Genomic DNA, 14,057 nt, shown 5'->3' with positions numbered 1-14,057 from the left:
TTAGCTTAAGGAATATAGGGTTGCTATACTCAGCAACTGGACTTTCGGATTTTCAAGGCATTTATGTTTTACCATACTGTACTACTGAAAGATTAAGCAGATTTATTTCTTTCCAACATCAATGAAATTCTATTGATATTTTAATAAAAATATGAGTATATTTCAGACTACATGAACTCTTCTACACAATGACATTGTCTGCATAAGAACAAACACTGACAACATACTTGACTTTAAAAATGGATTACTAATAATCCTTAAAGTGCAATTTAAGATTTTCAACAAATCAGAAAAATGACATTTTTTCACTAAAACATTAAACTTATGTAGGTTTTTTTTAAAAACACCCAGCCCAATAATAAATCATACATTGAGGTTAAATTTGAATTAATGAAAACCCTGCATATGTGAGTAGCTTGATATCCAATTTAACCCCAAATCTAATGGCATAATTTAATGCCCTCTTTTCTTTCTAAATTGAGTTGCATTGGGAGCTGTACTTCTAAACATTGAATGATCCATGGGTTACCTGCGTTTTACAGGGCCAAAAAAAAAAAAAAATCTCAGCATTGCCATGTTTTTCAACATAGCTGAAGTAACTTGGTATAGTACAGCTAACATCAATGGACCAGGGTTTATATAGCTCAGCCTTTTGGGAAAGCAAGCCTCAGAATACAATTGGTCACTCTATCAGAAGAAATAATATCTATCCCAAGGAAGATTCCACAAAAGAAATCTCTAAATGGGATCTTTTCACCCTTCAACACAAGACTCCAAAAGACTCTGATCATAGTTATTCAATTATATTACTTTAGGGGGGAAAAGTTTGAAATGACTCTTAAACAAAGAGTGGCTAGATCAAAGTATTACAGGAAAGACTGGTTCTGAGAACAGAAATAGAAAATATATCCAATTTGATTCGTAAACAACTTCAGCTGATTCTGGGAGCACTGTGGTCACAGGTTTCTGTTTTTTTCAAAGCTGCTTTCTGGAAATTCTGAATGGAACCGAGTAAGGCGCTCCTGCTTGTGCTGTTGACAGGCTGCAGCTCCGGGGGCGTTGGCACATCCAAGTTAGGAGGAGGACCAGGAGCTGCTGGTGGTGATGGAATTGTTGAGGCACCTGCTAGAAAGAAAAGAAGAGTTCTAGAGTTGAACTTGAAGGAAATGCTGCTGGCAAATGATGGATAACAGAAGGATGATCTGGAGAAGCTCAATACACAAAAGAAAAAGGGGTAGAAAATCACACATGGTAAAAGTAAAAAAAAAAAGTTTAAAATGAGTAACAGCATACTGCAGAAAAGTGCAGGAGTTTTTTTTAAAATCAACATTCTGTAGAATTATTAAGGACTGAGAACCCTTAATATGGTGAAAGTTTTGTGAACTCTTTAGACCTATCGGTAATCATGCAGTTGTATAATCTATACAATGTTGTCAAAAGCTTCATCTGAGGCCTATTAGGAGATATGCGAGTCTGGTTAAGCATTAGCCCAAACTCTGTCTAGTCTGGTGGCATCTCCTTTAGCAGTAATGTTTTAATGCAAACATTTCAGTACCTGTTGATCAATCCACACATTCCTTGGAAGTATTTTAATCCATTCCTTTTTTAAAAAGCTTTCAACTAATCTGTATTATTTGACTGTCAAGCATGAATTGTTCACTTGTCCTACAGTTCAATTGAGTTAAGTTCAGAGCTTTGACCACCCATTCAATATATGAATGGCTTCAGCCATTTTATTTTAGATTTATTTATTTAGGATAGGTGTCCTGTTGCCCACAATTTTTTTAAATCTTCAGCTCACAGATGGTTAGTCTGACATTTTCTTGTAAAATTTGCTGCCACGATTCAGAATTCCTTACTCTCTCGCTACTTGCACACCTTCTGACTGATCATACTTAGGTTACAGTACTGTTTGATTATAGATCTCTATAAAGTGTTCATAAACTTTCATCACTAAAGGAGGAATTTCACATCTGATCCCATTCTTAGGCAGAAAAGCTAAGCTATAAGGTGGCTACATCATATATATCAAGTTTTTAGGGTGCATCCTCTTACTATAATACCATTTCTTAGCAACTTGCAATTCAAATTCAGAATAAGCTAACTTGTTCAGTTTCCTATTTTAAGTAGATATTTGCTTAAGGCTAAATATCTCAACTACTGTTAACTGTAATTTATAACTTATTTGATTAATAAAGCAGATCTTCCTGTATTAAATTGGGCAGTTTTTTCTCCGTAAACTTATGAGTCAGCTTTTACAAAAATAATAATTAAATTAAATTAAATTAAATTGCCACCAATGTCACTATCAAGTTACTCTGGGCAGCTTACAGTATCATAAAACTATGTTATAAGAAAAATATGAACATTATGTAAACATATATCATTTACATCTAATTCAGGGCAGTGTTTCACAACTTCAGCAACACAACTCTTTTAAGAATTCTGCAATCTAAAGTCCACAAATTTTAAAGTTGTTCAAGCTGAGAAACACTAAGGGGATTTGTGAAGAACAAGGATTTATTCCAAAATACTTTTTATTGAAAACTGTTTCTGATGTGTTATATGTTCAAACCTATGAATCTTCGTCTCAGTTTGGGAATATGGGACTAGCTAGGTAATTTTCAGAATGAACTTTAAAAAGCAGTTCCATTGCTCAGGAAAGAAATTATTCAAGTATAATATTAAAACTTTAGGACTTTTCATGAATTAAAGATTAATTGAATTATCTTCATAAAAATATATTTTTATGTTCTTATGTACAGTAAGTCCGTATTATTTATTAACAATAGAAATCTGGGGAGAAAATCTTCTATCAGTTACATTCTCCTGAACATGAGAATACAGAAATAATCCAGGGTGGACAGATCAGGGTAAAATATATTTTAAAAATTTCTTCAGTAGAGAGACTAAGTCCTGCCAAGAGACTTTGAAGCAGGCCTGGTAAAAGCAGTGTTATATTTAGGTGCTGTATTTAGGTGCTCATCATCCCAAGTGCAGTAACTCTTCTGTTACATGAGCCAAATTTGACCAACCTGCTGAGAATGGTCAGTGAGTCCATCATTTTAAAAAGAGGACTTTGAAGTGCAACATCAGGTAAATAAATTTTATCAATGTGAAGCTCTTGCTGATAATTATTAGAATGTGAATTCTGTGTTGTTAGGACAACCTAAATAGGAAGAAATAAATACCACAGTAAAAATTGACTGAGTGCATAAGATGCTTAGGATAAAAATTCAAAAGAATATGAACTGGAACTCAGTGCCAAGTTATAATGGTCACAAATAACAGTCCAATGAATTGTAGTAATGCTCTCTACATGGGGCTCCCCTTGAGGTGCACCCGGAGGCTTCAGTTAGTCCAGAATGCAGCTGCGCGGGTGATAGAGGGAGCTTTGCGTAGCTCCCGTGTAACACCGCTCCTGCGCAGACTGCACTGGCTACCTGTGGCCTTTCGGGTGCACTTTAAGGTTTTGGTTACTACCTTTAAAGCGCTCCATGGCTTAAGGCCTGGGTACTTACGGGACCGCCTGCTGTTACCTCATGCCTCCCACCGACCCGTACGCTCTCACAGAGAGGGACTTCTCAGGGTGCCGTCCGCCAAGCAATGTCGGCTGGCGGCCCCCAGGGGAAGATCCTTCTCTGTGGAGGCTCCCACTCTCTGGAACGAACTTCCCCCGGGTTTACGCCAAATACCTGACCTTCGGACCTTTCGCCGCGAATTGAAAACATATCTATTTATTCGCACGGGGCTGGCTTAAATTTTATTGGTTTTAAATTTCTATTATTAATTTTAAGGGGTTTTTTAATTTTATATATTTTAAAGTTTTTAGGCCAATTTTATAATAAGTTTTTTAATTCGTATTTTAATTGTATATTGTACTGTTTTGTTTTTACCTTGGCTGTACACCGCCCTGAGTCCTTCGGGAGAAGGGCGGTATAAAAATTGAATAAATAATAATAATAAATAATAATAATAATAGTTTTTCCATCACTTTCCCGTTATATGATGAAGTTATTGGGGCATCTATTTAACTTTGGTCTTACACAGATGTTTCCTTTACTAACCCCGATTTTATTCCACAGACAGTTTTTTCCCCAGCCTAAAACCTGTGCCCTTTATCAAGTGAAAAATGTAAACAGTTGAAGGACTCCAGGCTATTAACTCTAGTGACATTCTGTTGCTATGCTTTCCATTAGCAAATTTGACCATTTCACTAGTAAACTGTGCATGGAGTTCCCATCAGAAACAAAGGTTCCCATGGCTTCACCAACACTGAGCAACACATCCTTACTCACATTTGATGTTTTTTTATAAAAGTAAAATGTTCCTCTATATCACTGAACCCAATGAACACTCTTGAATCCTGCCCCAAAACAAAAACTCCCAAAAGCTGACAGTGCTCCTAGCATATCATCCTAGAAACCATGTTTGATGTTTAGCTCCTTTAAATCTATGCCCTTCTCTCCTTAACAAAGGAGCGCATCTCTTGCTTTCAAGATGTAAAATGCTTTCATGTGGAAACCCAGCCCTACAGCAAAAATATTCCCCCAAGTATCTTACATAACTCCTGCAATACCAGCAAACAATATGTTTATTTGAATATGGTAGCTGGAAGTACCTGAATGCTCTCTCGTTACATAATGCTCATGTAAATAAATGAATTGCTCAGACTGCTAAATAGGTTGTGTCACCTGCTATTCTTAGCTACCGTTTCATCTAAAACATTTTTTTAAATGGAGAGAGAATGTACTTAAACAGCATTTTAAATTACTTATTTGCCGTTATTTCATAAAGACTTAAAAACGTCAGTAATTCAGCCTAGATCTATAAAAAAAAGTTTAAAACTGCTATTTTTATTTGCTCCATAACTGGTAAGGCTAAAATACCAGTAGATGGACATATTTCCAAAGTCCCTATATCCCTAAATTACTGAATATTTTGTATTCCTTCAAGAAGTAAATTACTTACCTGATAGGAACTTCCCAGTGCCACTCTGCTAATGGTACATTCACTAAAACTTACTAACTTCTACGGAAGAATAGGAAATACTCTAATGGGTTAAGTCAGGTTAAGAAACACTGCTTGCTTGAAATGACAGTTAAGGGAGCTTTTTACCCAGTATTCAGTGGTGGGATTCAGTCAGTTCGCACCACTTCGGGAGAACCGGTTGTTAACTTTCTGAGCAGTTTGGCAAACTGGTTGTTGGAAGAAATCATTAGGGCAGAGAACCGGTTGTTAAATCACTTGAATCCCACCACTGCCAGTATTGCTTCCTCATTTTACTACACTATGGAAATTTCTTAATTCAATTATTTATAGACCTTTTATTGGTGTGGTATGATTTATCTTTTCTATGTGAAATACCATTAATATATTGAGTTATCCCTGAAACCTGATCTTCCATTTTTATTTCTGACATTTTATAATTTTGGATTAATCTTTTAAAAAGTTTAACAACTTAGAGGAAAGGCTTCTTGGAAGTTTTCTGCCAGTTTCTATTCTATTGTAATTCCCTAAGCTCCTCTTTTGCTTTACAATTGGCTAGGGGAAAGCATTGTTTTTAAAATGCTACCAGTGTATAGTATTGTTTGCTTATATGTTTTTTTGAAGGAAGCAAACTTCCTTCAAATTGCTCGAATATTGGATAATCCTAATACTAACAAACCTAAGGAGGAGTTAATAAAATGTTTTCTTAAAAATAAATAAATATTTCAAGGACTTGTTTAATAATAGCAGATGGAACTTTGATCCAGGGAGGGTAGTAGGGAAAATGCTCTGCCTTTTAACATAATTCAAAAAATTATTAAAATCCATGTTTCATATTTTTTTCCTTTCAGCATCGATATACTCATACTCTGAAATATCATTTTAAAAAAGGGACATCAATATTGGATTACTTTACCGAGAATTCATGTTCAAAATGGCGCATGCTCTACTGAAGACAGAAGAAAGAAGAAGAAAGACAGGAAAAAAAGAGCACAACAGTCAGTATTGCAGCATTCAGTTATATCCATTCAACAACAAGAGGAGAGAAACACAGATATAAGTAGCCTGATATACAGGAACCAATGCACATAATTGCACTAATTGGTCTGCTTATGTATTTGCCTTATCCATAGGTTCAAACAGGTGCTTGAAGGTGACAAATTCAGTAACCTCGGACACGTTCAAAACCTTCCCACCTTTTTTAAACATTAAAAATTGCAGTGAACATATGAGGCCACTTAATATGATTGAAATATGTGTCCACATTGCCCTGATTTGTCCATTCTGATTGGCAGAAATTTCCCACAATCTCCAGAAAATTTGAGTTTTTCTCATCCTTTCTAACTGGAGAGGCTAAGAACTGAATCTAGAAAAAGAACATAGGCTCTATAATCCTGCTATGAACTATGGTTTCTATATTATCAGAACTACTACAAAAATATGGGGGTGCGATGGCTCAGATGGTTAAAGATGCTAAGTCTGTCAGCCGGAAAGCTGACAGCCGGAGGTTCAAAACTCGAGTGCCACACAATGTGGTGAGCTCCCATTACTTGTCACAACTCCTGCCCACCTTGCAGTTCAAAAACAGGGAAATGTGAGTAGATAAACAGGTATCACTTTGGTGGAAAGGTAACAATGTTTTGTGTGCCTTGGCATACAGCTATGCTGGCCATAGGACCACAGAAGTGTCTTCGGACAATGCTGGTTCCCTTGGCTAAGAAATAAAGATGAGCACCACCCCCTTGAGTCAGATTTGATTGGAAAGGGGAAACCTTTACCTGTTTCCCCGAAAATAAGACATCCCCTGATTGGGCATTTGAGCGCATGCCCTAAAATAAGCCCCTCCCCCCCCGAAAATAAGCCCTCCCCAAATGCATGCATAGCCGGTCTCCGCCATTTCTTCTGGTTCGGGTTAGGGAGACAGAGCTGGAAATCAGGTACGATGGCAAGAGGAGCCCCATCTTGCTCCACGTGACCCAAAATAATAAGACCTCCCTGAAAAAAATATAAGACAGGGTCTTATTTTGGGGGAAAACATGGTACCTTTACCATAGAAACACTCTGCCAAACTTAATTGTATAAAAGCTACATCCTTATAGCCTGTTTTGTCCAATTCAGTCCTGGATATAAGATGCCTTGGGGAGGTATCATGAATAAACCACCTTGAAATTGGAAAATAAGGTGAAAAAGTACATAAATACAGGTAGCCCTCAATGTACAACAGTTCATTTAGTGACCATTCAAATTTACAACAGCACTAAAAAAAAGTGACATGACCATTTTTCACACTTGTGACTTTTGAAGCATCCCCATGGTCACATGATGAAAATTCAGACGTTTGGCAACTGGCATGCATTTATGACGGTTGCAGCCTCCTGGGGTCACATGATCACCTTGTCTGACATGCAAAGTCAATGGGGAAGCCAGATTCACTTAACAATTGTGTTACTAGCTTACTTAACTATCTTAAAACTGCAGTGATTCACTTAACAACTGTCGCAAGAAAAATTGTAAAATGGGGTAAAACTCACTGTCTTGCTTAGCAATGGAAAGTTTGGCCTCAACTGAAGCCGTAAGTTGAGGACTACCTGTACACAAAGATGTCCATTCCATATTTTACTGTACACGAAACATCCCAATGATACTGGGTTGCTTAAAATCTAATGACTGGCATTTTTCAACCTTGTTAATAATAGTAATCCTTATCAGTCACCTTTATATTCTCATTCTACTCAAGTGGGAATTAATCTGTGTAACTGGTCATGTAGCAGTTATTTCTATATTCTAACCAGTGGTGGGATTCAATTTTTTTTACTACCGGTTCTGTGGGCATGGCTTGGTGGGTGTGGCTTGCTGGGCATAGCAGGGGAAGGATACTGTAAAATCTCCATTCCCACCCCACTCCAGGGGAAGGTTACTACAAAATCCCCATTGCCTTCTGACTCGGAAGACAGAGAATAGATGTGAGCGGAGCCAGTCAAAGGTGGTATTTATCGGTTCTCCAAACTACTCAAAATTTCTGCTACCGGTTCTCTAAAACTGGTCAGAACCTGCTAAATACCACCTCTGATTCTAACCTTATTGAAACCTATTTTCATGCAGATGTTGTCTCAGACTAAATCAGCAAGTGTCAGTGAAAAAAATTATCTAAGATATGGCACTACTGAGTTCCATCACTAGATGCCAAGGTAAATTTACAATGCAAACAGCCTCAAAGAAACTTAAGACAGGCAATAGGTTCATGTTACTATCACCAAATGTGGAACTTAAGTAGTGTAACTATCAGAATAGATGTCACGGGTTAGTTAGTCATATGAAAGCAAAGCATTCTCTCATTCATTCTCCAATTTGTCTCTCCTTAATGCTTTTGTGCAACCCCACTTGATAAGGAAAGTAGAGAAAAGAAACAGTTTTGCAACCAAGATCAAAAATCATGTAAAATAACATGAATATTGTACGATTTATATGTTACTATTGGGTTCAATGGGATTTACTCTTGAAGATCGCAGCTAAGTTTCAGCTTATCTGATTTAAGCAAGATAGATATTTGTGAAAAGTTTTTTTTATGTTGTAGAACCACTCTCCTACTGGGATCAGTGACAATTTTACCACCTTTTTCCATGTAAATGTTTTAAAAATAAAAGCTAACAAACAAGCAACGTTCATATGCCTCCATCCCTTGAAAAACTAAGCACCTAAACTAAATGTATTGCAAACAGATAACCATAAACACATATCACTATCAATTTATAATCACAGAAATTAATTATGAGTAGGGTTTAAGAAGCTCTAATTCAGACTCTCCCTTTATACCAGCTGCTCAATTACATAATGTTGGAAGAACAATTTTAAAAATCATACATTTTTATCAAGACAAATTGTATTATGGAGTGACTTCTGTTTTTAAGCTAAATCAAATGTATTATATTTTATGTTTCTAAACTGCAGCCAAGAACATCCAAAATAGCATATTTTCCCAAAATCTTGGTTAAAGGTATATGATCTTAGCAGAAAGATCAATAATTCTTTAGATAAACAAATTGAGATAAAAGCTGGTCACAGACTAGAGAGGTACCCCAACTTCTAATGTACATAGCTCCCCAAATTAAAAAAAATAAGTTATTTTAAAAAGTAGTTGAAATCTCAGCATTATTGCACAAGATCTTTGGATGAAATCTCCAAAAATCTTGTCAGAAAACCACTTTTAAACAAATGTGTACATATATTATGTGATCAGGCTATAGTGCAAGATAAATGACAGGGCACAACCCTTTTCAATCAAACGGTTGATTGAAAAATCAATTTTGTTTTCCTTCAAACAAAAGCTCTGGTACTCTCTTTGCTATGACTAACCCAGGGCCAACTTCTCTCAAACTCAAACCCTGTACATGGTTTCTTAGAATTCAATAAGACTAACTTATGAATTGATATGGACAAGATCATACAGTTCCCAGGCAGGAAGAATAAATACTTATTGGGTGAATGAAAACACGCATTGCACCACAGGTTTAAATTTAGTCAGTGAATCTAAAGCAACTCATCAGTGGCTTAACAAGACAAGTAAGCGCTTGCTTCAAAGCTTCTGTGTTTAGGGAAATAATAAAAAGCATGCAGTATTTCCCAGAAGGCTAGCTCTAGCTCTCTGTTTTCTGTTATACAATAGGAGGTTTTTTCAACGAGCAAAAGAAAAGAAAGATTTGAAATATATATACCAGTGATGGTGAAACTTTTCGGCACCAAGTGCCCAAACTGGAATGTGTGTGTGTGCTAGAGCCCCGGAAACTTGAAGACCAGCTGTCCGATGCGCATGCATGTGCCGGCTACCTGGTCTTCTGCCAGCTAGTCTTAGCGCATGCCAGACCCCCGGAAACTCAAAGACCAGCTGTCCGATGAGCATGTGCACGCCATCTACCTTGTCTTCTGGTTTCCAGCATGCACATGCAGGCCAGCCAGCTGTTCTTCGTGCGCACTGGAGTTCTGGAAACTCAAAGACCAGCTGTCCGATGAGCATATGCACGCCGTCTACCTTGTCTTCTGGTTTCCAGCATGCACATGCAGGCCAGCCAGCTGTTCTTCACATGCACTGGAGTCCTGGAAACTCAAAGACCAGCTGGCCGGCGCATGCATGCACACCGGCCAACTGATTTTCTGGTTTCTGGCGCGCGCATGCAGGCCGGCCAGCTGGTCTTCGTGCATGCCAGACCCCAGGAAACACAGGGCTCTGGCTCACATGAAGATCAGCTGGCCGGTGCGCATGCGCGCACCAGAAACCAGAAGAGCAGCTGGCGATGGCACGACTGCTCACAGAGGGCTCTGCATGCCACCTCTGGCAGGCATGCCATAGGTTCAACATCATGGATATACACAATTCCTTCAGTAATCATTTTCATACATTAGATAAATGTAACGTCTTTTAAATTAAAACTCACCACTATGCAAATCTGGAATACTAGGGCATAATAGATACATTAGTCTTTAAACCACAATAAAACCTCAATATTGTGGGTTTTTTGCTACAACACACTAATTAAGGCAATTTTTAGATAGACAATGTAATGTGGTTCATATACCACATTATTATTATTGACAATTAACTTGCAATCATTTTCTAAGCCAGCTTTTTCTGATCTTTCTGTGATTATTCTTCTATTTTATCACTAATCCCTTCATTGAACATATCTATTAAGTTTAATTCTGGATGTTTCCACTCCCCTGTTCATTCCTCAAACTAGCAGCAGTAATTTGAAAGAATTCTATTATTATAACTTCTATCAGTCTGAAAAGAAAGAGAACAAAGGACAAAGACATGGTTCTAGCAATAACGAAAATCCTCTTGCCCCACAGAAGAAACAGGACAAAACTCCGCAATCTCCTTTAATGAAGAGAAGGGGACATTTAAAAAAAAAAACTATTCTCAATTTAATTCATTCACTATTGGTCTGGGCTATGGAGGGGGAAACTAATGTAGCTAAGCATGCTGGCCAGATTTGATGAGTCTTAGGTTTTGTTAATATTTTTACTGTTGTTTTTAACTTGCTTTTTGCCTCTCTTGAGTTCTATATCCAGTATGCAGCCATAAAAATTGAATAAATGAATAAAGCCAGCCAGTATTTCCTTTGCAGGACCTGGCACTCATACGCTGGGAAGACAGGTGTTCTGTCCACTTTGCAACAGGTTTAGCTTCATCTGAATTTAAAACAAACAGCTCAGCCTTCCCATGTTATTAGTACTGTGGAAACACAAAGGTCTGCAGCTGCTTTCAAAGGGTCCTAGAATCTTGGTAGATTCCTCAGTTCATTACTGCAAGATGCATAACTGCTCTTTTACACCTATGCAAGAAACAACTCCTTTCTTTTGTCTTTGCTACTTTTCCAAAAAACATATCCTGGCAATAGCTGAAATAGCGCATACAACCAATAGCATCTCACACAAGTTAGTGAGATGCCAAAGGATGAAAATTGGATTTTTACTCAGATACACTTGTGTTCCATACAGATGTAGAATCTTTGAAGGGCCTCAAACATCTTTTGTACTTCTTGAAGCTATTCTGTGTAGCAGTTCAGAACTGTGATTCTCGTATTACAAAGGAAGAACAGAAGGTGCCTTACTAAAGCTACCTTTGGCACAGACAAGGTTTTCTGATTTATAGTTCAATCTCTTAATTACTATACTGTGCAACTATTGAACTAGAATCAGTTATTGTCACTGCAGGAAAAATCAGCTTCAAACTCCCTTTCCTCTTGCTAGAAACCAACTGCCCAAGTTTCGAGATTTCTTTCTTTTCCATGATGATCTTCTGTTGACATGCCAAACAAGGGGTATGTGTACAATTGACACAAAGGGAATAAATTATTAGTCTTACTGCACACAAAGGACAAAAGCAGAGCACCCATACATGGTGCTACGTATTACTCATTTTGATCAACCCGGTTTGACACATATGGATTCTTCCTAAAACTTACAAGGAAAACAGATTAAGTTAACACGAATTATGCAGCAAGGACACTTCAAAAAAATAAATGGAAGTTGGAAAACTAGAATGTGGAGATATTTTCCTTCATTACGAGAGAGAGAAAAAACCTTTTTATTTACTGTAGTTTCATTTTCACAGAAGTCAAAAGCCACCAGATTTCATGACCCGTGAAGGACAAGATTAGAAGCCAAACCACATTAGAAGAGCATGCAGGATACTGGTTCTTCAACTCACCTGCTGTAGGAGGAGGAACTGGGGAGGAAGGTGATGTTAGAGGGGAACTTGTGCCAGACCCTGCTGGATAAGAAATATCCACAATTAGCATGAAGATCATTTCAGTTTCAACATCTTTTTTTTTTAAAGTGAGAAAGAGACTTCCAAACTAAAGGGCAAGTCCCAAAGTAATCATATAAAAAGGGCTTTGGGCCAAACTATATATACATACGTATAGTCATTTACTGAATTTCTGTACCACTGAAATCAGAAATAGTTTCTCCCGTAATGCTCTTGTAAATTGGGTCAATCCAGGTCAGAGGCGATTGCTTTGCAGCAGTGGTGGGTTTCAAATTTTTTTACTACTGGTTCTGTGGCCGTGGCTTGGTTGGCATGGCTTGGTGGGTATGGCAGGGGAAGGATACTGTAAAATCTCCATTTCTTCCCCAATCCAGGGGAAGGTTACTGCAAAATCCCCATTTCCTCCCGATCAGCTGGGACCTGGGAGGCAGAGAATAGATGGGGCTGTGGCCAGTACAAATTTTTACTACCAGTTCTCTGAACTACTCAAAATTTCCGCTACCGGTTCTCCGAACTACTTAAAATTTCCGCTACCAGTTCTCCAGAACTGGTCAGAATCTGCTGAAACCCACCTCTGCTTTGCAGGTATGTTAGAATCTGGAACTGGCTTGGAAGAAGGGGGCTCTTTCTCAAAGAACTAAAAGATAAATCAGCCTTGAGTTGTTGGTATGCAGAAAGAGGCTCAGAAGGGATCCTCCCTAAAACTTTCATAGGATTTTAGCTGATTGTTATGATGAGTGCTCTTTAGTCGGGCAAGATTCCTGTCTACAGACAAACAGCAACAAAGAAACTACTCTATGCAACTCATCCTGTCATTCCTGGTTCCTTGTAGGACATTAGTATTGCTGTTATATGTTCCCAGTACCAGGAACCTGTTGATGCACTGTGGACCAATTGTAATTTCTGAGGGGCTTTTGAAGGAAGTCCCATGTATTGTCAACACTGCAATATTTTATCTGGCTAGTAGCGAGGGTACTACTGGTTCTCCTACACCATATAAGATTCTGAAGGGCACATCAGCTGAAGCTGGGCAACGGCCCTTCTCACCGTAGCCTCTGTTGTTTCAATAGGACCTGTGAATCCAGGAAGATCCTAAATTGCTAATCTGCTCCTTCAAAACTGGTGCCTGCTTGTCCAGAGAAAACTTCTTTACAAATAAACAAGCCAACTAGCTTTGGCTTGTTCTCTCCATCCAGATCTTTACAGCCTCCAACCACTGAAGAAGAACATCAATAGCATCTCCCCTCCGGCCTGAAGGGGGCGGTGTATACCATCAGTATACTCAAGATAGTACTTCAATCAGTTGACTGGCCCAAAAATTTCATATAGATGTTAAAAGACAGGTGAAAGAAGATTGCATCCCATATGGTAAGGCCAACTTTCACTACAATAAATTAAAAACTACATACTGAAGAAGGAGCATAACCACGGCAGAAAAGTGCCTCCAATCCAGGATCTTCAAATCCTATTCTCAACAGGGGTTTTTAAGTCTGCTAATAGCTTTGTTTCTTAACAAGGGACATTGACAATCTCCAGGACCCAGGGTATCACATCTCCATGCATTTCTTAAAGCAGCCACAATGGGAAGGGATCCAGAGTACAATTGTCAATAATATATTTATTTAGCGTATGGCGATGATCCATTAGCCAGGAATCTACAGGGTTAGTACAGAGTACTTGTTTGGCTCCGTAAGTTTGTTAGTCCGTTTGGTTCATGCTTTCACACTATCCAGGGTGTATCATAGGGGGCCAATTAGATCTGTACTAAGAATGGTTAACTGCATTCTGAAATGTCATCCAG

The 14,057-nt window shown here is 38.1% G+C and overlaps 1 protein-coding gene across 4 annotated transcripts in view; it reads right to left on the bottom strand.

Annotated features, from left to right (window-relative positions):
* Positions 1-82: 82 nt before the first annotated feature.
* PXK (PX domain containing serine/threonine kinase like) overlaps positions 83-14,057 on the bottom strand; it is a 53,817-nt gene continuing 39,842 nt past the window's right edge. The window contains exons 17-18 of one of the 4 annotated variants that reach the window (XM_058166942.1): positions 12,197-12,259; positions 83-1,122 (exon numbers count right to left, since the gene is read on the bottom strand). In XM_058166942.1, the coding sequence (XP_058022925.1) occupies positions 932-1,122; positions 12,197-12,259 (254 nt within the window). In that variant the 3' untranslated portion in view covers positions 83-931. Of the gene's footprint in view, positions 1,126-12,196; positions 12,260-14,057 lie in introns of all 4 variants that reach the window. The other 3 variants (XM_058166943.1, XM_058166940.1, XM_058166941.1) reach the window with 3 other exon arrangements.

This window comes from Ahaetulla prasina, chromosome 2 (genome assembly GCF_028640845.1).
Source record: "Ahaetulla prasina isolate Xishuangbanna chromosome 2, ASM2864084v1, whole genome shotgun sequence".
NCBI lineage: Eukaryota > Metazoa > Chordata > Lepidosauria > Squamata > Colubridae > Ahaetulla > Ahaetulla prasina.
The sequence above is the reverse complement of the archived record's forward strand: the minus strand, read 5'-3'. Positions and strand labels throughout refer to the sequence as shown.